Source organism: Anastrepha obliqua, chromosome 2 (assembly GCF_027943255.1).
Source record: "Anastrepha obliqua isolate idAnaObli1 chromosome 2, idAnaObli1_1.0, whole genome shotgun sequence".
Lineage (NCBI taxonomy): Eukaryota > Metazoa > Arthropoda > Insecta > Diptera > Tephritidae > Anastrepha > Anastrepha obliqua.
The window spans coordinates 127,570,698-127,595,948 of record NC_072893.1 but is presented as its reverse complement, the minus strand read 5'-3'; the positions used below and the strand labels follow the sequence as shown (position 1 = coordinate 127,595,948).

General features: G+C 35.4%; 5 protein-coding genes across 6 annotated transcripts; 4 read left to right on the top strand and 1 right to left on the bottom strand.

Moving 5' to 3' along the window:
- Nucleotides 1-7,373: 7,373 nt before the first annotated feature.
- LOC129237418 (arylalkylamine N-acetyltransferase 1) lies at nt 7,374-8,797 on the top strand. The gene is made up of 3 exons (XM_054872162.1): nt 7,374-7,684; nt 7,817-8,086; nt 8,500-8,797. Exons 1-3 carry the CDS (start codon nt 7,487-7,489, stop codon nt 8,671-8,673), a joined length of 642 nt encoding a protein of 213 aa, XP_054728137.1. The 5' UTR covers nt 7,374-7,486; the 3' UTR covers nt 8,674-8,797.
- Nucleotides 8,798-9,241: 444 nt separating this feature from the next.
- LOC129237417 (protein GUCD1) lies at nt 9,242-11,559 on the bottom strand. 2 transcript variants are annotated; one of them, XM_054872159.1, is made up of 4 exons: nt 11,415-11,559; nt 10,877-11,348; nt 10,599-10,732; nt 9,242-10,509 (listed from the first exon to the last, which is right to left on the bottom strand). In XM_054872159.1, exons 1-4 carry the CDS (start codon nt 11,419-11,421, stop codon nt 10,421-10,423), a joined length of 702 nt encoding a protein of 233 aa, XP_054728134.1. In that variant the 5' UTR covers nt 11,422-11,559; the 3' UTR covers nt 9,242-10,420. The 2 variants fall into 2 exon arrangements, with proteins under 2 accessions (XP_054728134.1, XP_054728135.1); XM_054872160.1 differs by having other exon boundaries at nt 10,599-10,684; nt 11,415-11,550.
- Nucleotides 11,560-11,672: 113 nt separating this feature from the next.
- On the top strand, nt 11,673-11,953 carry LOC129237419 (uncharacterized). Its single transcript, XM_054872163.1, has one exon. The coding sequence runs from the start codon at nt 11,673-11,675 to the stop codon at nt 11,883-11,885; it is 213 nt and encodes a 70-aa protein (XP_054728138.1). The 3' UTR covers nt 11,886-11,953.
- A 367-nt stretch (nt 11,954-12,320) lies between these two features.
- On the top strand, nt 12,321-13,603 carry LOC129239160 (eukaryotic translation initiation factor 3 subunit F-1). Its single transcript, XM_054874492.1, has 3 exons — nt 12,321-12,531; nt 12,608-12,754; nt 12,835-13,603. The coding sequence occupies exons 1-3, from the start codon at nt 12,420-12,422 to the stop codon at nt 13,416-13,418; spliced, it is 843 nt and encodes a 280-aa protein (XP_054730467.1). The 5' UTR covers nt 12,321-12,419; the 3' UTR covers nt 13,419-13,603.
- A 4,647-nt stretch (nt 13,604-18,250) lies between these two features.
- On the top strand, nt 18,251-19,100 carry LOC129239216 (keratin-associated protein 19-2). Its single transcript, XM_054874563.1, has 2 exons — nt 18,251-18,591; nt 18,679-19,100. Exons 1-2 carry the CDS (start codon nt 18,580-18,582, stop codon nt 19,000-19,002), a joined length of 336 nt encoding a protein of 111 aa, XP_054730538.1. The 5' UTR covers nt 18,251-18,579; the 3' UTR covers nt 19,003-19,100.
- The last annotated feature ends 6,151 nt before the right edge of the window (nt 19,101-25,251 follow it).

Sequence of the window (25,251 nt, the reverse complement as noted above, 5' to 3'; positions counted from 1 at the left end):
TATAAAATATGCTTATTAAAAAAATTAAACAAAAGATTTACTTGAATAAAAATAATACTTGAATAATTAATAAAATAAAAAAAATTATTAAAAATGCAAATCCTTCCGAACAAAAATAATGAAAATTCACTTAATGCTCATACGACCTGTATGTATGCCTTTGTATTAGTTCTTATCAATGCATAAGTACACCAAACTGCACATAAAAGGCCAATCAAAACCAACTACTAGCTATACACACATGCATATGTTTACTCCCCACAAGCATGAAGTCAAGAATGTTTAAGTAACAACAAAAACACAGAGAGTGGGGACAGCAAAAGCAACAGCGACTGCGGAAATCAACAGTTGTGCGGCGGTCGGATCTGTTGTCGTCGGCTGACTTTTGAGCATCGGTGCTGCTTTTTCTACGAGTGAGAGGATAAATTCGGCTACCCTATGCCAATGTGGTTGTTGTACACAGATTATGTCTTTGTTGTAAGCGTAATAAATATATGTACATATGTATGTATGTATATGCAAAAATGTAAATGCTCGCAAAAGTGTTGCTGCAGTTGTCACCGTTTCCGTCGACATGAAGTCAAGTGAAAGCGAAATTACTGGTTGAGTCCTGCTAGCTATTGTTGTTATTTTCATATTCACATACAAGTAAAACAGACGCAAATTATTGATATTGGTCACGCACAATGTGGCGCCTACTGCGTTAACGACGAACATGACTTTTGCACAAGTCTTGTAAACAGAAGCAAGTACTTACTATATGTGTATGTATGTGTTGGCGTGTGTAGGTAGGTAGGTTTGGCAGCCGCATCGCACATAGAGACAACGATGCCACTTAGACCACGGAATGGGTGGTGTGTATCCCGAACTTTTGTTGCCGTTTTTTTTTTGTTTTTTGATTTTTGGTAATTGTGCATATTTCTGTGGTGTGCACACCCCTCTTAATAAGAAGTAGGCTCGTGTGACTTTACTACGTAGTAAAGCCTTGCGTGTACGTATTTACATGTGCTGCGCAGCTTCACGGCCTTCAACTGTAACTATCAGCCATCAACATCTCTGCCATCGCCAATCGGTTAGTACATTTTTGGATTCCGTAGGGACGCCAACATTCCTTCCTCACAAATCTTAGATCTTAACATTGGAATCAATTGATTTGAAAGCAGTGAAGTAAAAAAATAGTAAAAGTGCGAAAGAAAATTTCAACACATTCTTCAAGTGGTGCCGAGAAATTAAGGCGAGTAAATGTTTTTAAGCAAAAATGAAATCATAAACCTTTTAAATCAACAAGTAAAAGTTCTCATCTTTTCGCTCGCCTCGGCTGCTAAGCCTACGAGTTGTTGATGCCTTAGTGCCAGCTTTTAAGCAATTGTTTTTAAGTGCTCAGCAGTAATGTTGAGTACGCATAATTTAACATTTCAAATACAAGTAGTTTTTGCTGCAGTTTTTGTGTATGTGGTGTTTTCAGTGAGAGTGGGTTCAGATACACACATGCATATGTATGTATGTATACACTCAAATCACACACATATGTACGTTCAGATGCACCTTTACTGTATAGTTTTTAGCTCTTTAATAAATTTCTATAAAATATATATTTTTTTTTAGAGAAAAAAATTTTAAATAAAAAATTAGATTAGTGCAATAAAAGCGTTTTTGTTCGTAAACAGTTAAATTAGAAAATAATTTAAAAATTACAATATATAAAAAAAGTAAGAAAAAGTTTTAATTTCATAAATAATCTAAGCAAAATTTTGTAAAAAATACTGAAATTAAAAATCTTGTAAACTTTTTTTCTTTGAAATTCTAATGTACATTGATATTTTTTCGGGGCAGACAAGCAAGTGTACTTGAAAAGTTGTTGAATTTTTTGAAGTTCCCAGAGGTGGGAAGTGTACTTTCCTTTTACTTTTTGTAATTTCCTGTTGTTTGTTTTAAAGTGCATTTCAATTTCGGCAGAAATGAGCTGAGTTACGAAAGAACATAGTACTTGCATAAAAAAAAATTAAATTATAATTATATATAATTATATATAAATAATTATTAAATTATATATAAATATATATTCATATAATAAAAATATATACACAGATCTTAGAATACTCAATCAGCCTCTTTTAAACACTCCTCCTATGATTTTACGTATGTGTGTAGATTTTTTGCTTTGCATCCGAATATATATTTTCACTCGTGTGGCTATTAAGAATTACAAAGACCACAAGCATCGAAAAATCGAGTGCCAAATGAGAGCACTCTTCAAAATACTTCTGTAAACATTTCCACGCCTTATTGAGAAGAGCAAAATAAACACCAAGATTTCTGGGGTTTTTATGCATTACACAACGCTATCGATTGGCAGCGCGCCACTTGACACTCGATTAATTTCGTTGGCCACTTTGCACATCATTTTCTCAACACTTAGCATGCCATCACTTTACTTTACTTTATCTAGCATAAATAAATTTTTCTCTTGCTCTAAGTAATTTGTTGCTTTTGACTTCGTTACTTTTGTTGTTGCCGCATAAAACAAAAATCCATCAGTACATGCTTAGATAAGTCATCAAGTGAAGAAAGTTGTTCAGAGGCTGTGTGGTACATAGCGTATACGTGACATTCGAAGGCATGAGCAACAATTGCTAAAAGAAAATGTGTGACATTGTGGTCCCTATTATGAGTTAGATTCGATCTTCGATATTGGTTGGTTGTCGAAGATCGAAAATCGAATGTCAATTTGGTATATGAGCGGTGCAGCCCTGTCGAAATTTTCGTTGAATACCGAATTTAGAGTCGAAGGCAATTTTGCTTTCGATTGTGTTGCGTATTGTGGGTAAACTTGTTAAAATGTAAGTTGTTTGCGATTATTTATGGTTTTATAGTAACCAAATAATAAATATATACTAATTTTGTTAATTCTATGCAGGTCGAAAGTCGTGAGTACCAAACAGCAATTAGAAAGGCTAGTTTCATTTATGGAAGAGAATCCACAATTCGCAAAAGGGATTTGCACCAAAGTTCAAGCAGCAAAAAAATGGGAAGAATTTACAACGGAGCTGAATTGCTTGGGACCACCAGTTAGAACGGCAGCAAAATAGATTAAGGTTAATAATGGTTTTTTTTGTGATGTTTATAGAAATACATTTTTATTTTGCCTTGGCAGGTATGGGCTGAAATACGTAAAGGAATACATATTTTTTTCGAATGACGAATAATTGAATAAAGAAAATTTATAACAAAAATAAAACAGAAACTGTGGCGTAAAGGTTTCTATTTAAAACTTTTTAGATTTTTCTATAATATTCAAGAGATTTTATCTCTTATGCTGTATTTGCTATAAAAATGTGCTTTTCTTTGTTGTAGATCAGCCTCTGTACTACTAAATTGTATCCATCTTTGGCAAATATAATTTTCCAGGACATCTATTATTTCCGATAGCACAACAGACACAGTGGGTTGAGCAAGTCCTAGCATACCTTCATTACCAATACTCAATTGGTACGATCTCTGATCATAAAATCGCAGAACTGTGGCTAGCTTTAAAATATTTGGAATGGATTTGGCTCGGGTGCACTGCTGCAACTGGTTTTCTGTACTGGACAGTAGGTTCATAAACGCCTCTGTAAGGAAATTTCTGTAATATTAAGTACGTCAACACATTTTGAAAATTCTAAACGTACTCAGTGGAAGCCATTTCTAGGGGGTTGGATGCGCGCCTCAACTGTTTTCTACTTCTAGCTAGTTCCGCTAATCTTTCATCGTCCGATAAATCGTCGAACCACAACTCCGTTGTACTCATTCTCACAAAAAATACTTTTTTTAACTTTTAAAAATGTTGTTAGCAAAGAATTTCAACACAATCGGTTTTTCTTTTATTTTGATTTGCTGTATCAGCTGAGAAAAAATTATCTATTGTAAATGCGTCGAGCGATCGAAATTCACAATAGTCCTATTCTTCAACGAATGAGCACCATAATACCAAATGAAAATTCGTTCGATCAGCACTTTCGACTACAGTCGAAGATCGAATGTTGCTCATAATAAGGGCCTGTATTTTGCAAGGGCAGAAAGAAATTCAACGAAAGCTAATAAACCCTACATTCGAACCCTATCGAGTACCAAAATCAGACCTTAATTTTTTTTCTGAAAAATACACTTTTTTTGTTGATTGTTCCTTGTTTATCTCAGGGAGAAGGTATTTGGTTATTAATGAGAAATATGGTGGGGTGTGCGAAGGTCTCTTGCTGCTTTTTATAAGCGTCCCCATATGTTCACAAACGGGACGTACAACAGATATACTCTATTTTAGAAGCTGTTGAATATTGCAGATTTATACGCCAAAGAAATTAAATATTTTTAATAACCTCTGTTGTGAGCTCATTTGGGGGCGAAACTAATGATAAAATTGATGAACAGTATAACATAGGCATAGACATTTCCATAATCCATTAGCGGAAATTGCTGGTGTAATATTCCATGAATAGATAGAAGTCAAGATCCCTTCTCCACCGTAGATCCTGACCTGCTATTTATTGAGTACTTTCTTATTATTACATATTACAAAAAAACAACCATTCCTGTGTTGAAAAAATAACCATTACGTGCGCGTCTAACACCAATTAACTGCGCTAATAAATACCTACTCCTGTACTAACATCTTCTCAAAACTCATTTCTCTTACTCACAGATCATCACCATATTTAGAGTAAGCATTTGGATGAGCTATAGCAGCTGCGCTTTACGGTTCTTCTATTTTTCCATAATACGGATATTAAATATTTTGTTGTTATGCATTAATGCATTCAGGAAGTCACTGCCTTTACACATTACAAATCACCATCCTTTCTCTACGCTGTAAAGCACCCAATTTGATTGATGTGTGTAGTGGAAAAACGTCATGTCATCGGCACACATACACATTCATATATAGCAATGTAAGAATACTAAATGTGCACATTCTGCTTATACATAGTGATCGCCACTGCTTTTGCATCAAAAATACTATTTTTCGTTGTTGTTGCTTTTGAGGAAGTTGGCAAATTAGTGGTGTCGGCAGTGAACTTTTATTTTACACACCATACACGAATACACTCATGCATTCTAAAAACAATACTGGTCATCTCTGTTTGTAATCAGTTTTATATAAACACATAAGCACATACAACATATATGTATATGCACATACATACATATGCATTTATATGTGAAAAAAAGTGCTCAGAATTCAATTAGGATGACACACTGAAGTGGATATCCGCTCTGCAACGAATTTAATTACGAAATTTGTTGGAAAGAATGAATAGTAAAATTTTAAATAATATTAAATGGAAGAAGAATATAGTAAAATCGAGTAAATGAACAAAAAAATTAAATAATATAAAATGAAATAAATTAATATAAAACGAAATAAAATAAAATAACATAAAAAAATAAAATTAAAAATTAAATTAAAAAAAAAATGTAAAAATAAAATAAAAAAAGTTAAAAAAAGTGAAATCAAACATTATCTAATATAATAAATGAAAATTATTTAAAAACAAAATTCAAAAAAAAAATTGAAACTAAACTTAAATAAAAAAGTGAAAGCAGTAAAAGCAAAGTAAAACAAAATATAATAAAATGTAATTAATAACTATAAAATAAAGTAAAATTAAAATTAAATTTAAATCAAATCAAAAGAAATCGCATTAAAATACAAAAATTACAATTAATAGAAAGAACATTAACATTAATTAAATTAGCACCAAAAGTGAAATAAAAGAAAAAATAATAAAGGTATAAAGAATTTATAGTAAAATAAATTCCAATAAAGAAAAAGAATAATAATCATAATATAATGGGGGTGAAGTTAATAAAAAAAAAAATATATATAACAATAATGAAATCATAAATAAATAATAGATAAAGAAAAATTTCATAAGCATCAATGAAGGAATTTTATTTTAACCCATAAATGCACGTTGTTGCTTATATGCAACGAATTGAACACTCACCTTTACAACCAATTAGTTGAGTTTTCTTCTGCTTAGGTGAGGTTGAAGCGGTTGTCCCGTGGGTAATAACTGAAGATTAATGTGCTAAGACTGTGCTTATTTTGGCTTAGCAGAGATTTTTTGCGTTTAGCATTCAGAGTCGGCCACAATTGTCGGACGATTCTGCAAGTGGTTTCATTACGCCAACTTTCATGCGGTGTCTATGTCATTGCCTACGTACTCATCCGTCAATTTGGTGGTGAGCCTCGCTAGTTCATCGAGGCGTTGGTTTGGTGTGAAAAATTTGATGGCCGAGCATTTGGAAGGTTAGCAAGCCGGTTGTTATATCTTATGCTGATGTTGTTAATTGCCGATAGCACTTCAAGATCACATTGAATTACATAGTTGCAGATAATATGGAACTGACTTCTCAAGTATTTTTGTGCGCTGAACAAGATTCTGAGGTCCAAAGGTGCCCAGCACGTGTTTTTAGGTGTTATCACCACTTTTAACAGCCAATGACCGGTGACACAAGTCACGACCTTCGAGATGTTCTCTCTTGAGAGGTTGAGCAATTTTTCTTCACCTTTTCTTATCTATTTGCGACCAAATTAGCCTGGTTGTAACACAAGTATTTTCTTCTCTCTATGATCTATTGGCCTCCTTGAGAATATTATTTGTTATCCTTATCCTTGTATAATCATTATTTATTTCTTACCTAAAAAATTATAATTACGTTTCTCAAAAAAGTTTTGCAAAAGTCCCAAACACAAAAAAATTGTAATTTGTTAAAAAAACGTAGCCTCTTTGGCCATAAATTTGTTTATTTCGTTTTATCTTTCAAGTAATCGAATTCAACTTTTAAATGCTCTAACGCCTTTGAGCAGTCGTCGCTTTGTCTGCACACTTTAATTACTGCAGTGCGAGTTTGTAAATTAATTATTTAATTGAACACAATTCTAATTGAACGTCACACCAAAACAGTTTAACGGTCGCAGTCACTGCACAGCCTGGCAGACGAAGCATGTTTTCTGATAAACAGAAATATTTACGGAGAGAGGGAATGCATTGCGGTTAATGCAAGAGCAGCTGAGATAAGAGATGCACCGTTAAATGTTATTTTATTGTTTCATTTTACATCATTAAAATATATCAATGTTTTTATTTGAATATGTATGTATGTATGTAAGTATGTATGAATGCAAGTGTCTAATAAGCAGTTAATTAATTCAAATTCGCCACCCACTACTTATATAACCCAATTTAATTGCAAATAATTACGCGAATAATCCATCGGCCATAAAATGTCTAATGCCGCGAATAATCACGGGAATTATAGCCCACTCCCCACCAACTCTTCATGTACATACCAATAATTCATACATTTAATCCACTTTCATTTGCAGTTGTTGTTTGTTTGCCGACACACAGTGTCGCAGCGTCTTGCCGTGTACTCACCGTCCACCCACCAGCTTCTCAGTCTCTCCCCTTTGCCTTGTTCAGCGATACCCCATTGCGGCGTTATGGAATACAAATTGATTACCGAGGAACGCTATGACGATGTCATTCGACATTTATGTGATAATTTTTTTGCCGATGAGCCACTGAATAAGGCAGCTGGGCTGTGTCGTCGTGGTGAGGGTCATCGCGAATTGGAACATCTTTGCTACGAGACACTTAAGGATAATTTGAGTTTAATGGCTGTGAATGAGAATAACGACGTAAGTATATAAGGGAGCACCGCTTGAGTTCCAAAAGGCTGGAACTGTATGTAAATAAAGAATAATAAATACATTAAAAAATAATAAATAAAAATTCAGTTAAATTTTCGCTAAAAACTCAATAACTTCTAGATTGCCGGCGTTCTCCTCAATGGCGTCGTTTATCCGAATGGTATCGTACATGCCCAGGAGCGCATTGAGCTCAGTGATGACGAGCGATTCAAGAAAATATTCCGACTATTAAATGAGCACAATTTGCGTGCTAACATTCTCGGGCATTTCAATGTAGAACGTGCTTTCGAGGTCCGTATGCTTTCAGTGGATGGTCGCTTTCGAGGACAGGGTATTGCCAAAGAGCTGGTGCGGCGTAGCGAACAAATAGCGAGAGATTTTGAATTTAAGGTAAGTAGAAGTTATAAATATTGCCGCCAGAGCCGAATGGGTTGATGTGTGACTATCATTCGGTAGTGCCCGGGTTCAAATGATAGAAAACATAGCGGTCCATGGCCCTGCAGCAGCCAATGGCAAACCTTCGAGTGTGTTTCTGTCATGAGAAAGTTCTTCAGAAAAACCAGTTTTGTTTTGAAAACCTTTTTAGAGATGTATGGTAAAAAAAAAAAAAAAAATACCTGCAAATGCAAAAAAACAAAAAAAAATCAACTACAAATAAAAACTATAATTTTTTTTAATTTCTACAACAGCCTTGTGTTTATATTTTTAGCAGAACGATTTTTGTTTTGATATTTTTAAAATAGAATGCAATTCGAAAACAGAAAAAATAATAGCAACTTCATTTCTTCGCCTTATTTTTTCAGCTCATGAAAGCCGACGCAACGGGGATTTTCTCTCAAAAAATTCTGAAATCCAACGGCTTCAAAGTACTCAGCGAGCTTTACTATGACAAATACACAGATGAATTTGACAAGCCATTGCTGCTGGTGGAAGCGCCGCACATTAAATTACAGTTACTGTACAAATTATTGGAGTAAGAAAAGTATTAATTCGCGTCGGCGAAAATATTATATATGTACAAGTTCATAGCACACAAAAAATTTAATTGAAGATAATAAATAATGAAAGAATAGTAATATAAAAGTAAACAAAAAAAAATAAAAAAATAAAAAGATTACGATCCAACAAAAAGAAAATAAATGTTTTTTCAGTGTGCCAAATGAACTATTTTAGCAAAACACAAACAAAAAAATCAAATTACATCTGCATACATATAAATGAAATATTTTGCAAACATAAACAACCAAACATAATGAATTTCCTGCTTCCGATTTATTGGATATTTTTATTAGAATTATTTGAATAATTTTCTGGTATTCCGAACTTCGAACCTATTGAATGCACCCCAAAATTAGTATTTTGAGATTTTTTTGTTGTAATTTATTTGTATGCAAGACAAACATTTGTGTAGCCGTTTACCCCATATGCATAGATATATAAATTCTTTATTAATGTCTTTAGCGCAAAAAAGCAAAGTGCGCCCGCTTTTATTACTTAATTATATATACATACATATATATGCGAGAAAATAAAATATTTTTTACATTTATAATGCAATAAGTCCGCTAGCATTGGCCGAATGTTACAATAAATATTTCTTAACCGCGACAATAAAGAATTTTGTATGCGCGTAATTTACACTTTTCTAGTTGAAAGTTATCGCAATGATAAAAAATAACTACAGCAAAATATATGTAGTAATATAAGTGCATGAGTTTTCGTACAAATGCGTAGGTACAATTATGTGCAGCGTGCAGGCTGCATAAATAATTAATGTATACTAAAATACTAATATACGAGTATATAAAAAATATTAACTACAGATAGAAAGTACTTAAAGTAACTGGCAATAGTTAAATGTATACATTTTCTGGAAACTTCGTCACCATATATACATACATACATTTATAATAAAGATAATAAAGTGTGTTTGTAAAACAATAAAAATTAAAAAAATTAATATTTTATTTTATTAATGCCACAAAAAAAGGAAGCTTTGCATTTGCAATTTGTTGGCACTATGCTTGGTATACTATTTTTAACTCTTTCCACTTTATTTTATTTTATATTACCTTAAGGCTTGTTAGATTATTTGTTAATAACATTTTTGTCTAGGCTTGCGTTACAGAGGTAAGTTTGACTGGTTACAGTTTTCATTTCATTCATACAATCTTATATTTTATTCACCATTAACCAAAAATACATTTTTATTACCCCTGCATGTACCTAAAACATACAAACTGTTGCTTGAGTAATAACTCACTTATTTGCACTTTTTTATTTTTATCACAATATTTTCTTTACTTTCCCTTAAAAATTGCAGTACATTATGTTTTTTTATTTACATGCGGGAATATACTCCCTAATACTTGAGTTCGAGGTTTCATGAATTGTTTTGGTATTTCCACTTTTTTCCTAAGTTAACTAAACACGAGCTGACCTAAAACCAAGAAAAAGCTCAAGGAGGCACATATGCTTTCTTTACTTATGTAGTAGCAACAAAAGTCATTGAAGCTAACTGACATAAATGCGTAATAAAAAATATTTTAATGTAATTAGAAAAGAAACCGAATTAAAAGATCCACTAAAATCTGTTTCCCTATTCCTAGCTTAAATCTTTTAAAACGTCTTCAAAATTTCGGGGCGCCTCCTAAACACATCTAATAGCATTAATTGGTTATAATTAACTTATGGATTTTTCAGAGATTTTCTTGTATGCTTTTTTTAATTTCGAAAGATCAGTATCACATCCTCATCAGTGCCATACGCTTTCCGTGCTACATCCATTGCGGCTGTTGTACATCGACATACATCTAAAATTAGAATAGTTGATAATTGATTGTTAGCCATTTATAAGAAATAAACCATTTTATGAAATAATCCATTTAAAAGAAATACTTACGTTCATCATGCACTTCCGGATTGTGATAATAAATCAATTGAGATTTTAAATCGTATCCACAGAGCACAACATAATGTCCTGCATAACTTTGGGGTGTGCGTGTATTGTTAACGATACAAGAGAGTTGGAAACAACTTCGAATAAGTGGGAAAATGAAATATTGGTAATAAAGACATACAAAACTTGTGTGTTAAAAAATGAAATAAATGGAAACGTAATAACAGTGCCTGCTAGTCACTAACCAACTCCAATTCGGGCGTCCTGCTGACCTCACTTACCCGAATTTCTCCAACACGTTCCTTTTACAAACTTCACACGTAAGCAACGACGCGTTGGTCAATAATATCACAGGCCCTCGTCGCCCAAGATGTTGTAGCAATTCTTCCATTTCTATTGTACGGTGCTCGACGTGCAAACCATGTACGTGCGCCTCTTTAAATTTTCGTGTCACACGTTTTTCATCCTTATCAATGATTTTCGTATAGTAACTGTGTTCACTGTAGCTTGGGTCGATACCGAGCGTTTTTGTGTAGTATTCGTGACGTACTTGGAAGCGCTGCAGTAGGTAACACAAATCTATTGTCCAAGTGCTGGAACCAAACCCTTCCTCTGCACATATTTTGTCAAAGTCGTGCAACAACGTCTCACGTTGTGAGGTCGATAGGATCATAATAATGCACGAAATACCACAATCCCAGTTGAACCGTTGTTGGTAGTGTGATAGGTTATAGTGCTTCTGATCGGGAATGGCTGGAAAGAGTTTGTGAATTTCTGTTATATTTTTAATTAATAATTTATGAAAGTGCCATTATATACCTTCCATATCAACGGTACGATTTCGAAAAGTAGTTTGGAAAAATTTATTTGATATTGTTTATCAGATAAAAGACACTCTACCACTTAAAATGCTTGTGGAGATTTATTCTGCTGTCATTCACTGCTACTTTATTTACACTGGAAAAAGCAAAAGTATTGGCAACCTTGCACAACTGCTTATTGACGGCGAAAACAGCTGATCGGGATATTGTGTGAAAATAGTTTTTACCAGCGGACGTAAATTTATATTTTTTAAATATGCAGAAGAAAAGGGTCCGCGTAAACAATATACTGGACAAATTGCATCGAGGCGTAGTCTATAGTTGCATTGGTGTCACACTTTATGGAACATTCCTGTTAGGATTGCGGGTACATCGATACCTGACTGTTGTTCGCCCACAGCGGCAGGCGGATGAGCTACAGAAGATTGATGATGGCCAACTCGATAAAGCGAAAACCATTATTTCATAGGTTCTGTTTGATTTTGTTTGAATAAGTGTGCAAAATGCTAATAATAACGTTGTTTAAGATATGTATAATATGCATTTTAATTTACCATTTCTGAAGCGTGACTTTTAGTGCAGGAATAAATGGTCGATTGTTATTTAATGATGTAATCAACCGATTACTTTTGGCATATATTTTATTTATGTATAACTTCTTCATGTCTGCTGTTGAAATAAACTGTAAAAAATATTTCAAGATGCATATTTTTTATTAAGAGGAATCTATATTCATTTAAATAAAATAATAAATAAATACCAAGTTATAGGGATCTAATGTCATTACCATATGCATTTTTTAATAAGCCGCTGGAATAGTAATAAATTCAAGAAGTTTGTGCAAGGCAACTCTGTTGATCGAATGTTATTCGCCCCTTTTATTCCTTTTTCTGCTGGCATTTGTTTTTTGACATTTGTCGTTGCTTACTTTCTTCGGTAATTTCGAGCGCTTTTCATTTTCTTTCGCATTTTATCGACGCATAAAATTGGCAGCGTTTTGGAAATGTCGGGCTTAAATTTAACCGTACGCGTACACCCCGTGGTGCTTTTCCAAGTAGTGGATGCATATGAGCGTCGCAATGCAGATTCACATCGTGTTATTGGAACTTTGCTTGGTGAGTAACGGGAAATTTTCACAAGACTTGTAAACTAACCACGTTTGTGTCATCGGCATTGTGGCTGACTTTGCAGGCTCTGTTGATAAGGGCGTTGTTGAAGTAACTAATTGCTTCTGCGTACCGCACAAGGAACATGACGATCAAGTGGAGGCTGAGCTAAGTTATGCTTTAGATTTGTATGACTTGAATCGCAAAGTGAATCCTAATGAAAATGTTGTTGGTAAGTATTGGTCATCATAACCTCACTTTTGTTATTGAAATAGTGTATGCTGACGTTTTCCTTTTTTTTAACTGTCACAGGTTGGTGGGCTACTGGCAATGAGGTTACTAACCATAGCTCCGTAATTCACGAATATTATGCGCGTGAGTGCAACAATCCTGTGCATTTGACTGTGGATACATCATTGCAAGGCGGACGTATGGGTTTGCGTGCCTATGTTTGTATACAGTTGGGTGTACCCGGTGGCAAAACAGGCTGCATGTTTACCCCAATCCCCGTTGAGGTGACCTGTTACGAACCTGAAACTTTCGGATTAAAGCTGTTGCAAAAGACGATTGGTGTATCACCACCACATCGTCCTAAAACCGTTTCACCAATGCTGGACTTGGCACAAATTTCGGAAGCATCCCAAAAATTGCAGGGCTTGCTCGATCTTATACTGAAGTATGTAGAGGATGTAATTGCGCACAAACAACCTCCAGACAATGCAGTGGGACGGCAACTACTCGACCTCATACACTCTGTTCCACACATGAGACACGAACAATTCACGCAGATGTTCAACGCCAACGTACGCGACTTGCTGATGGTAATCACATTGTCGCAACTGATCAAAACACAACTACAATTGAATGAGAAATTGACTTTCCTACCAACAAATTGAATTTAAACGGACCAACTAGTTTAAAATTATTTTTATAATTTGCAAGTTTAATATTTTAGATTTTCGAGCATTTGGAGGAAGAGAGTGCGCGCAGAAGTTATAGTGAAGGCTTCATAATGGTTGACCCTAAAAATGATAGTAAAATATTTAAATATATTTGTATGCTGCGTGCAAGAAGGATACAATGTGTTTCAATTAAGAATCGTGAGCTTGGAATGGCAGAGTTTAATTTAAGAAAGTTTCGTGATCTTTATTTATAATTGTTTACATTTGACCGCTGCAAGCACGAGTCAATATAAACTTTGCATGCAACACTCATTCTCATCCCATTGTAATGTTTTTAATGCTTACAACAATGTAGGCTGTTTACGAATGCAGCTGTTGACAACAACACTATAATGCAAAAGCAGTAGCAAGGCATTGCACTATATGCACCCACAGTCGATCTGCCACTCAGCTTTATGGCATTATAACTTCAATTTGCCAACATTTTGTATTAAAAATTCTGTAGAAATATCAAATCGATTTCTTTCCATCAAACCCGTGCAATGTAATGCTACTATATGCATATAAAGCATTAACAGTTATAGCAACAACAAATTACATTTGAAATGAGTTCCATTGACGTTTGATTGCCACACTCAAGCGGAGATTTTCCCATGCCGCTTCAAGTCATGCTTACTTTTATAATGCATTACACGGCTCAACTTGAGAATGCAAAATGTGGGCGGTAACAGAACGGGTGCATGAAATAATGCAATGCAGCAGTAATAATAAAGGAATGACGAAACATAAACTGCAAATAAAAACAAAGTATCACTGCAACGTTGGTAGCAACAGCTATCTCCAAATTGCCTTTACCAATCAACGGGGGTCAAGGTCGTTTCTTTTGACAGATGAGTAACTACGACTATTAAATGAAACGAAAAGTCGCTGCATCCGGCTGTGTTGCATTGCACGTCAGGAGAAGCTATGGCGGGGAAATTGCGAGTGTGGAGAGGGGAAACGAGAGGTTGTGCTCCGTTGCACAGATATTTGTTGTTGGTAGTGTGTTGGTCAGTTTAGTTATTAATATTGAAATCGAATAGCAGCTGCAGATCATTGGGTTTAAATAATAAAAACGTGGAGAAATAAATGATTATTGTAAAATATGATAAAAAAACCATGTCTGAACACAAAAAAAGTGTGTTGATAGCTGTTTAGTAGGCGTATAACATAACGATTTCCTCAAATTAGCTTGCAACATACGATTTAGAATCAAATAAATAACACAACTCATCGAGTAGCAAGAACAATAAATAACAATAATAAGAAATCATATCGCTACAGCAACATAAAAATAGACGCAATAAAACGAAATAATGATAGCCTTAGGCAGAAGTTGAGGTCATTTGCATTTTTAACCGTTCGCTAACTAATGCAATCACAAGACAATTCAGCAGTCCATTGTTTACTGTTAGCAGTTCGCTTTACAACTACACCGTCGGCTTGTGCCCGTTAAATGAGAAGTTCAACAATAATAAATCGTTAGCTAGAATATGGTTTGAAATGTGGTGTTGTTTGAAGTTTTTTTTCAACTTAAATAATGCAATTAAGTGTGCCATTTCGTCTGCATGTCAAATCCGTCTACCTTCCCGTCTGTCTGGTGGTAGTTTATAATTTTGTATATTATTATGTCACTCCACTTTGCAATGTGATGCTTTTCCTATTTTCGTCCATCACCAGCGGTCTCTAAGCTTTGAAATAAACGAAAAAGCGACGAGGTAACTGGATATCTGTTGTAAATCATAAGAGCTACAACAAGTTGTTATAGTTGCAATGCAAAAAATAATCAAACTAATCACTTTCCCAACCACAGCCGGCAAATAGGGAACAGCTAGACTAGTGGGGATATCAATTTCCCCCTCTTGCATTTTAGGTATGAATGTAAATGCATGTCATGTATGTATGTAAGTCATTTGTACGCAGTTGTCATATGTTAATGCTTGCTGAAAAAATATGATATGCTTGAAATCGGCTAAAATAAAGGGGCAGTGTTAGATACATACATTGTGTCAATGAGCTAATGTTTAAGCATCGTAGGGTGGTGGAATTTGTTATCGAAGTAAGTATGTAAAAAAAATGTATGGCTGCGCGAAATTTTTATAAATCATTTTCCTGCTGGGCCATTTCGTTGTGACAAGTGGAACATTTTAAATAATTTTTTTTAACAAACATTTAAATCTTTCAAAAAGTAGATAATACAAACACTCCAGTCAGTAGATACATATATGTGCATATGTATGTGGCATCTTAAATAAATTATATTAAGGAAACGGTTTCTGTTATGTTTCTATAAGGTGGAGTAGTTAGAATCGAGGTTTAAATTATGTGATGGGTGGAGCGCAAACTACCCTTAACTCTTGATATATGAGTACTAATTCAGATCGACTAGGAGGCTTAGAAGTATTGTTAATCTTAAAAGTATTGGAGGTAAAAATGAACCAAAGGAAAAAAAATTTAAAATTTCTTAAAAGAATTTTCTATAAAAGTTGTAAAAAGTTGGGAAATTAAATAAAAAAAAATATATTGTATTCTTCGTTACATTTTGTAGAAAAAAAATAAGTGTATGCAAGAGTAAATATAAAAATTACAAATCTTGCTCAATTTTACCTAATAAGATTAAGACATTTTTATAAAACTTCATACCCATTAGGGTATGCTGATAGGCTTAGAAGTATTACTAATCTTAAAGATATTGGAGGTTAAAATGAACCAGAGGAAAAAAAATTTAAAATTTCTTAAAAGAATTTTCTATAAAAGTTATAAAAAGTTGGGATATTAAATAAAAAAAAAACATTTATTTTTCGTTACATTTTGTAGAAAAAAATAAGTACCATATATGCAAGAATAAGTAAAAAAATTATAAAATTTTGCTCAACTTTACCTAATAATTAAATTAAAAATTTCTTAAAAGAGTTTTCTATAAAAGTTATAAAAGGTAGGGAAATTAAATAAAACATTTTTTTTATTTTCGCTACATTTTGATGAAAATATTTTTTTTTGCTACATTTTGAAGAAAAAATATATATGTATATATGCATATACTAATATAAGTATGTATGTATGTATATACAAGAATAAGTAAAAACATTATAAACATTTAAAATTATAACTTAACCTAATAAAATTAAGACATTACTATAAAAACTTCATACCCATTAGGAATTGCTGAATATTGCGTCATTGCCTTTTTAAATTTAAAGATTTAAATTTTTCAAAACATAAAGAAAAACTCCCAACTTTTAAAACCAATAACGCAGTGAATTTCATAAAAATGATGCCAAAATGACAAAAATGTCATTGCTTCAATAAAGACCTTACACTTGGGAAAATTTGCCTAGGTGTATTTTTAAGACAAATTTTCCTTCAATTCCCCTATATACGAGTGAATATGTATTCCCATGGTTCCTAGGTGGCACAAATTATAATTAGATTTATTTGAAGCTAGAAATTTTATTTGTCTTCACGAGTAGCCTGCTTTCTGCGCTTCTACATCCACTTGTCCATCCACGTGTTGGCTGGTCTCCCGCGTCTGCGACTCCCTTGGGGATCTCAGTCCAACGCAGCTCTTGTGATTTCGTCCAGGGGTTTACGCAGTGTATGGCCGATCCACTTCCAATTGCGATGTCGTCTTTCGAGGAGAACTGGTATTTATGTAATATTCTACTATTCTAAAAATTTATTTTAAACTTTGTGTTAGTAACTCCTGTAAGGAGGAACTTAAACGCCTCGAACGTGCAGGAAACATTTCCCTCATCTGGGTTCCTGGGCACAGGAATATAGAGGGAAATGAAATTGCCGATGAACTTGCCAGGAAGGGGGCGGCAGAACCGGATCCAGCTGCCCTCCTCTCAGACATCGGTATCCCCTTGACCGTCGTTAAAGGAAAACTACACAACTTCTTTCTAAGAAAAGCGCAAGACAGATGGAGGTCTGTCTCATCGTGTGCCATTTCAAAAGCACTATGCCCTCAATACGATAAAAACAGAACGCTTAAGGTGATGGGAACCCCCGCCATTCAATTTCCAAACTCATTGCGGTGATCACTGGCCACTGGGTGATCGCCACTCATGCAGAGAAGCTTGGAATTCCGTACAATCCCCATTGCAGAAGCTGTGGGGATCCTGCAGAGAAAGAGACTGTGGAACACTTTCTCTGCAGATGTCCGGCTTTGGTGGCTAGGCGCTTCAGATTCCTCAGCGTCCCCTTTGGGGATGACTTGATGAAATTCTCCAGCCTAGATCCCTTTTCTCTCCTCCGCTACATCAACAGCACTGGATGGCTGTAGACGGTTTTATCTCCTCCCTTAATCCTTTCACAGGTAGTGGTCCACTTTATGGTATCAAAACGGCACGTAAGTGCTACTTGTAGGCTACCTGGGGTACTCTTGCCATCCTACCTACCTACCTACCTTGTGTTAGTAAAATCTGTTAATTGCTATACGGGGATGTTGAAAAATAATTTAACAATACAAAATTTCTTAAAACTTCACTTTTAAACAAAAAATCATCTCAAGTCTTCCGAAACAATATTTCTAGCCAAAAGTAGACAAATGTGCTATTTTATATAAATGCAATTTAATCTGATAGTCGTTTCTACGTTATTGTAAAAATCCGGATTTAAGAGCGGCCTAGGACTGCCACTTCAGCGGCATCGGCCAAGAACTTATGATAAATGTTTTATGCTGTTACAACAACAACAAGCGCATGCGTGGTTCTAAAATAGCATTGTTGTAGCAAAATATAATGGTTTTGTTACCTGCTACCACCATTGCTTTCGATGAGGAATGAAAGCATTCCACGCAGCCGTTAGCGCAGGCGTTTCAGTTATTGTTCAGCGTCTTCTAAGGGCTCCAAGCTACCAAACGCCGAACGCCATTTCTGCTTTGTTTCATTTTCTTCAATGCACAAATATGAAATTACTGATGTGACTATTGTTGCTGCTGCTTGAATGCTGTGCCACCGAGTTACGCAAAACCGCGTTGCAAGCAAGCCGCCAATTCAAATTTTTCTGTATAAATAACGGCAACGTCTAACGACAAAGCATCAAACCTTCAGCAGCAACAGTTAGTACAGCATCAGCTACAACGGAGCTAAAAAACTAAGAAACAATCATCAAAATGAAATATCTGGTAAGTGAAGCAGTAAAACATCTACTCCTAACAGGATATGGGAGTCAGCTTTTCATGTGCCCAATGCATTTCGTTATCTGTTTGCAGCAAGTTTTCTTCATTGTCATCATCTGTATAGCCGCATGCCTGGCGGCTATTTCAGAACCGGAGGATGTGACTGCCTTGGAAGAGAAGAAGACTGAAAAACGTGGCGCTTTCGGCTTCGGCTACGGGCACGGCTATGGCCATGGCTATTATGGAGGTTATGGTTATGGCGGCGGCTATGGTGGTGGTTATGGTGGCGGCTATGGTGGTTATGGCGGCGGATATGGTCAATTTGGCGGAGGCTACCCACACTATGGCGGTCCATCATTCTACGGCGGACACGGTTACTACCCTCATGGCGGTTACTACGGCGGCGGCTATCACTGAGTGGTATTAAGGGAACTAAGCACCTAACCAAGCACATAATTAAACATAATAAGGCCGCAAAGTGTTCGAATAGAACTGCTTTTTTTGTCAAATGTGACGTTTTCAACAGCAAATAAAAGTTTTGTTTTAAAATAAACTTTGTTTTCATTTCCGTACTCGAGGGACTTATTGTAGAATTATTCGCAATCCTAATTACCCATTAAATAGGTCGTAGTAAACTTGGGTTCTCTTTTTTTGGCCATGCTGAACCAATATGCCGCCCTCTTTTTCTAGAGAAGACATTTGAGGCGCAGTTGCATTGACGTTGTTCTTATTGTAACAGCATAAAAATAGCACTAAATGTTTGTGCAGCTATTGGAGTGACAATCCTTGGCCGGATTTAAATCCGGATCATTCCGGTAACGCAGAACGAACCGAGCCGTCATCACTATCAGTTTTTTTTTTGAGAGAGATTCATAAGGTTTTTAAGCCATTTGACAGTCATCGACTAACATTCGTAGCATACGGTTGTGTTTCGATAGTGTTCTCTGAGTTCCTTCATTCGCGGTGCAGTTATATCCCAACAACTACACTCTTACGTTTGGTTTTTTCCATTTGCTTATTTTCAAGTGTACCACCTGCTTAATTTATTTCTATTAAACAGTGACAGAATGCCCCCCGGGGCGCATAATTTAGGGGATAATAGGTTCGCTACCTTAGCGTCCTCCCCCAAACGGAAGAAAAAACGTCCAATTAAATTCGACGATTTTCCTGATCTCCCAGATCTTAGCAAAATAATATCCACCCCAAAATACATTGTTGTTTCTTCTACTAATTATCAGAAGCCCCTATCGCATTATTCATGCTTCGCAGTGCAAAAATCATTAAACGTGTTAAGCAAAAACATAGAAAAAATTTCAGAACTGAGAGATGGAAACCTTTTACTACTGGTCAAAGACAAGCATACTGCAGAAAAATTTATAGCTGCCAAACAACTTCCAGGAATATGCGATATCACATGCAAATACCACGATAACCTCAACTTCGTGAAAGGGACGGTCTTCGCTCCTTTTCTCAAGTCTCTTCCTGATGAAGAAATCGTAAAAGAACTATCAACGGAGGGTGTAGTAAGTTGTTTCAAATTCACTAGGATAGTTGATAACAAAACAACACAACAAGCGGAGTCATCCTTCTTACTTTTGATGCTTTCAGAATTCCAGAAACCATCAACATATCTTGGTATAAAGTCAAGGTGAGGGAATATTTCCCGAATCCGATGCGTTGTAAGTCTTGCCAGTATTTAGGTCATACTAAAAAACATTGCAATAATGCTCCATTGTGTCAAGTATGCAGCCTCCCCCCACATCCAGACTCAGAGTGTTCACGCATAAGGTGCGCAAACTGCCATGAAGAACATCCATCCAGCTACAATAAATGCCCAAAATTTTTGCAACAAAAGGAAATCCTTAAAATAAAAACCCAACGTAAATGCACATTGAAGCAAGCGAGAGAGTTTTACTCTTCTCAACTTCCCTCTACCTCAGCTCCCTTTTCTTTCGCTGGTGTCACATCCAGCAACAAAATCATTCAACCAGTAACAGAAACAAACACTAGCAAGAACGTATTACTACTCCAGCAAGAACATACCACTTCGAGTTCAAGCAAAAATATCGTTAAGCCAGCAAATACTAATGATCAAACGAACTACAACTCATCTTCTCTCTCCCTACAATCAAGTCAATCATCTAATGTTGATCAATCTCCAACTTCCATTAATCTAACAGCTCCATCAAGCAGCACTACTTCTAACTCACCTACTTTCTCTCCACCACCAAGTAAATCATCCAACATATCTCCACCTTCAACTTCCATTAATGTAACAACTACTTCAAGCAACACTGTGCAATCACAACCGATCTCTAATTCTACAATCTCTTCACCTATCACTCGTTTAACCCAGGAACTTTTAAATCAAAACCGCTATTTCTCTTCAACACGGATGACCTCTGACTCTGAAAGCGAAAGATCAGATAGGTTTAGTAACTCCATTGATGACCTTTGATATACTTCATTGGAATATCCATGGACTTTATAACAATTTAAATGAATTAAAACTACTAATTAAAGACTTATCTCCATCTATAGTTTGCCTGCAGGAAACTCACATCCCCTTCAATAGGTCTGCGCCTATTTCGAATTCGTTTCATAGCTACTTTCATAACCTGCCCCATAACGCTACCTCAAAGCAAGGCATATGCGTCATGGTAAAAAAAGGAACGCCCCACAAATTATTAGACATTATATCCCCGTTGTCAGTCATTGCCGTCGAAGTCAATTTAGGTTTCAAATTTACTGTCGTTTCTGTCTATATTCCTCCGCAACAACCTTTTAATCTAAAAATGCTTCTAGACATAACCTCTAGTATTACTACAGATATACTCTTGATCGGTGACTTGAACGCGGATAACTCCAGGGGCAAAATAGTAGAGGATTTCATCCTTCTAAATAACTACATAGTGTTAAACGACTTGGCGCCAACTCATTTCTCAACTCACCAGACATTTACCCAAGTAGACGTTAGCATGTGCTCGGCGAGCTTGGCCCCAAAACTCTCTTGTTCCACTTCGCCTTTTCTCCACGGCAGTGATCATTTCTATCTTCTCACTAAAGTTGTAGCCGCCTTGTCCAATCCAGGGACCCCTAAACCAAAGTTTATAACACAAAAGGCGAACTGGGAACTTTTCCAACGTACGGCAACTGTAACGTCGTTTAAGTACAACCAATCATCTACGATCAGCAAAGAGGCCAACAATATAACTAAAACTATTCGTACAGCTGCTCACCTATCTATCCCCCAAACACAAAACAAATTTCACAAAACCATGGTGCCTTATTGGTCTCAATTTCTTTCTTCTTTACGTAATAAAAAACAAACCCTTTGGCATAATTATAAGAGGCATCGTTCCCTTTCCAATCTATTGGAATACAAAAAAAGTAACGCTTATTTAAAAAAAAAAACTGAAAGACGCAAAGAGACAAAGCTTAGAGGTGTTAACTAGTACAATAACCCCAGATTGCAGCCCCAGAAAAATTTGGTCTAATATAAAGATGCTGTCGGGTACTTTCTCCCCCTTATCCATCAAAGTATTAGACACCCCTCATGGCCCTATCAACTCGTCTGCGGCCATGGCAAATCATTTTGGCTCAGTTTGGTCAAGCTATTCAAAAAACTCCAATTTCCACCCTAATTTTGTTGCCGAGAAAAATCTAACTCTAATAGAAAAGTACGTTAATAACTCTCCATCGCCTTCAGCCCAAAAAATTGAGTCCCCTATTACCATTTTCGAGTTTGAAGTTATTATTAATTCCATGTCAGGTAAAACCCCAGGCCGTGACCGTATTTCATATTCATTGCTGCAAAACTTACCATCGGTAGTCAAAACTCGATTAGTCAACCTGTACAACGCCATCCTAAGCCAAGGCACCCTCCCACACACGTGGAAGAATGCACTAGTACTTCCCATTCCAAAATCGTCTCAATGCGGAACTTCTGCTTCTGATTATAGACCTATATCACTCTTGTCATGTTTAAGCAAAACACTAGAGAAGATTGTTGCTAACCGCATTGTATGGTTCGCACTTTCAAACAAACTATTTGATGCCCATCAAGTAGCGTTCAAGGAAGGCCAGGGAACGATGGACGCCTTACTTATTTTTGAACATTTTGTCACTTCTGCCCTTTCCACAAAAAACCACGTATCTGTTCTTAGTATAGATTTCGAGAAAGCCTACGAAAGAATCGGTCCGCATGCCATTCTCCGAAATCTTGCGTCTTGGAAAATCGGTAATAAGATATATAACTTTGTCAAAAACTTCCTTACTTGCCGTCTTTTTTCAGTCAAAGTCAATAATAAATATTCAAACATTAGTCATCGACTAGCTCTCAATCTATTCAGACGTGTGCTAACAAGTGTTCGTAGTTCGCGAATTAGTTATACATTACAACTAACTCTAAATTATCCTACTCTCGCTTTTGTACACTTTCGTTATTCCGTATACAACATAAAACAACAAATCAAACAGTTATAACAACACAACAGCAGCAAAATGCCATTACAACCAGAACCGCCAGACAAATCAACAAATAGATTTTCTATACTAAGCCAATTTGACGACTATACTTCCGACTACTCTTTCCCACCGCTTACATACAAACAAACATCACTCAATCAACCCAAATACATAACTATTAAATCACCTAATAATGAACTACAAAAGCTCAGTCCTTTCGTAATAAAAAAAAAATACCAGTCTAACGGTTAGACGCGATAGAAGTGAAACCTTCCGTAAAACAAACTGAGAGAGAATGAGACGAAAACAGCATTAGGGGCGGGATAATTATAGGTTCATTATAATATTGATATAAAGTTCATATTTTATTTTCTTCATTTTATTATTATTCATCCTCAATGTTTTCAATTTCAACAAATGATACGAGTGGCTTATGATAGCTAAAATATGATACAAATGCTTTGGTTTCGATGTTGTCAACATATCTTTGAAATACCGCGTCAATTGTTGTTTTTGATCGTGTTGTCGATTCAGTGCGATTGTTACACATTTTTAAATTGAATGTTGTATTGAGAAAGTCAATTGAAGGAACCGCTGTGTCCAATGCAAAATTTACGTTGAAATCACCTCTTAAAATCATTGGAACTTTATCGTATCCGCGATACTTCTGGTGTATACTTTATTAAATTTTCGTGAATGAATTCCGTGATGCTATTTATTGATTTTGGTTCTCCGTCACCTTTGGAAAATGTGTAAACAGTAAGCAAACTTTATTCAAATATTTTCCCTCATTTTTGCATCAGTAAAATTAAACAAACGCCGTAGCCGAATGGGTTGGTGCGTGACTACTATTCAGAATTCACAGAGAGAACGTCAGTTCGAATCTCGGTGAAAACACCAAAATTAAGAAAAACATTTTTCTAATAGCGCTCACCCCTCAGCAGGCAATGGCAAAACACCGAGTGTATTTCTGCCATGAAAAAAAGCTCCTCATAAACATATCATAAAAAAAAAAATAACTGTATAAAAAAATTTTTTTTCTTGTGATTCGAACCAAGGATTTTGGATCGGAAGCTCACATTGCTAGTCGCTCGGCTACCGCGCCATGCTGTCGGCGCTGGCCTAAAAGTTACTTCCAATGATAACCTGGAACATTTTAGATGATCTCCACCACAGTGATCACTTTCACCCCATTTACACACGGAGACATCTGGAAGGGAGACACTGGAAATTCTCTTTTCATGTCTCATTCGCGGGCACACGGGCAAAATTGTTTTCGGCGACATTTTGACATTTAATACTTTAGCATCGTATGGTTCGGATGCATTCTCGCACACGCTTACATGTAAAGCGGAAAACGTTCGTCAACAATTTCTTAAATATATGAATGAAAAATGCAAACTGGTTAAATAATAAATAATTTGTTGTTTTTTTTATTGAAATATATTTATAAATTCTTATACTTGAATAAAAAAAATTAAATTAAAAATACTTCATATGTAAATAATTAACTTAAAATTAACTTGAGTATCTAGAAATGCAGGGAAAAATTAGAAATCAACATAAACATGTCCCATAACTATTTTAAATTATACCTAATTTACTACCAAAAATAATCGTGCATTTCCCAAGCAGCGTTCGGATGTTTGTCATCGTTGTTTTCTTCCGTTTGTATGAAAACCAACACACAGAGAACGTTAAATATAGAGAATTCTCACGAGCTACGAATAGTGTGAATTGTCAAAAATGAAGTGAAACCGCGAACACTTTTCACCTCGCTTAACTCGACAGCGGGGAAGTTCTTAACAGGGCTGATTACAGTGAATTATGTACAAGTACATTGGCTCTGCTCAGTTTTTGGTTTCTGTATGAAATCAAATTGACGAATGCCGACGGCATTTTGCAAGGCATTTGCTTGTGCATTTTTATGTTCCCTTGGTAAACGAAAATATATTCAATTTGTATTTTCAAACAAAGGTGATGAAGATATATGCGCCAACATTTCAAATCAAAGTAACTTTAATGTTTGCTGTTTTAATTTTAAAAGAAAAATTTAAACAAAATACATTGTAAAACGACCTCACATTTTGTTGTGTGCGTTTTAGTGTAAATTTGATGAAAATTTTTACTAATTTTTCGAGTCGAAATTAATTTTAGACAAGAATTCAAAGAGCATATTGGTATATTGATGAATATATA

Coding starts and splice junctions, on each gene's coding strand:
- LOC129239160 (XM_054874492.1), top strand. CDS start 12,420: ATGTCGGGCTTAAATTTAACCGTACGCGTACACCCCGTGGTGCTTTTC. Junction 12,532..12,607: donor TGTTATTGGAACTTTGCTTG/GTGAGTAACGGG, acceptor CTGACTTTGCAG/GCTCTGTTGATAAGGGCGTT. Junction 12,755..12,834: donor TCCTAATGAAAATGTTGTTG/GTAAGTATTGGT, acceptor TAACTGTCACAG/GTTGGTGGGCTACTGGCAAT.
- LOC129237418 (XM_054872162.1), top strand. CDS start 7,487: ATGGAATACAAATTGATTACCGAGGAACGCTATGACGATGTCATTCGA. Junction 7,685..7,816: donor CTGTGAATGAGAATAACGAC/GTAAGTATATAA, acceptor AATAACTTCTAG/ATTGCCGGCGTTCTCCTCAA. Junction 8,087..8,499: donor CGAGAGATTTTGAATTTAAG/GTAAGTAGAAGT, acceptor TTATTTTTTCAG/CTCATGAAAGCCGACGCAAC.
- LOC129237417 (XM_054872159.1), bottom strand. Junction 10,733..10,876: donor AACGTGTTGGAGAAATTCGG/GTAAGTGAGGTC, acceptor ACTTATTCGAAG/TTGTTTCCAACTCTCTTGTA. Junction 10,510..10,598: donor TCCGGAAGTGCATGATGAAC/GTAAGTATTTCT, acceptor TTCTAATTTTAG/ATGTATGTCGATGTACAACA.
- LOC129237419 (XM_054872163.1), top strand. CDS start 11,673: ATGCAGAAGAAAAGGGTCCGCGTAAACAATATACTGGACAAATTGCAT.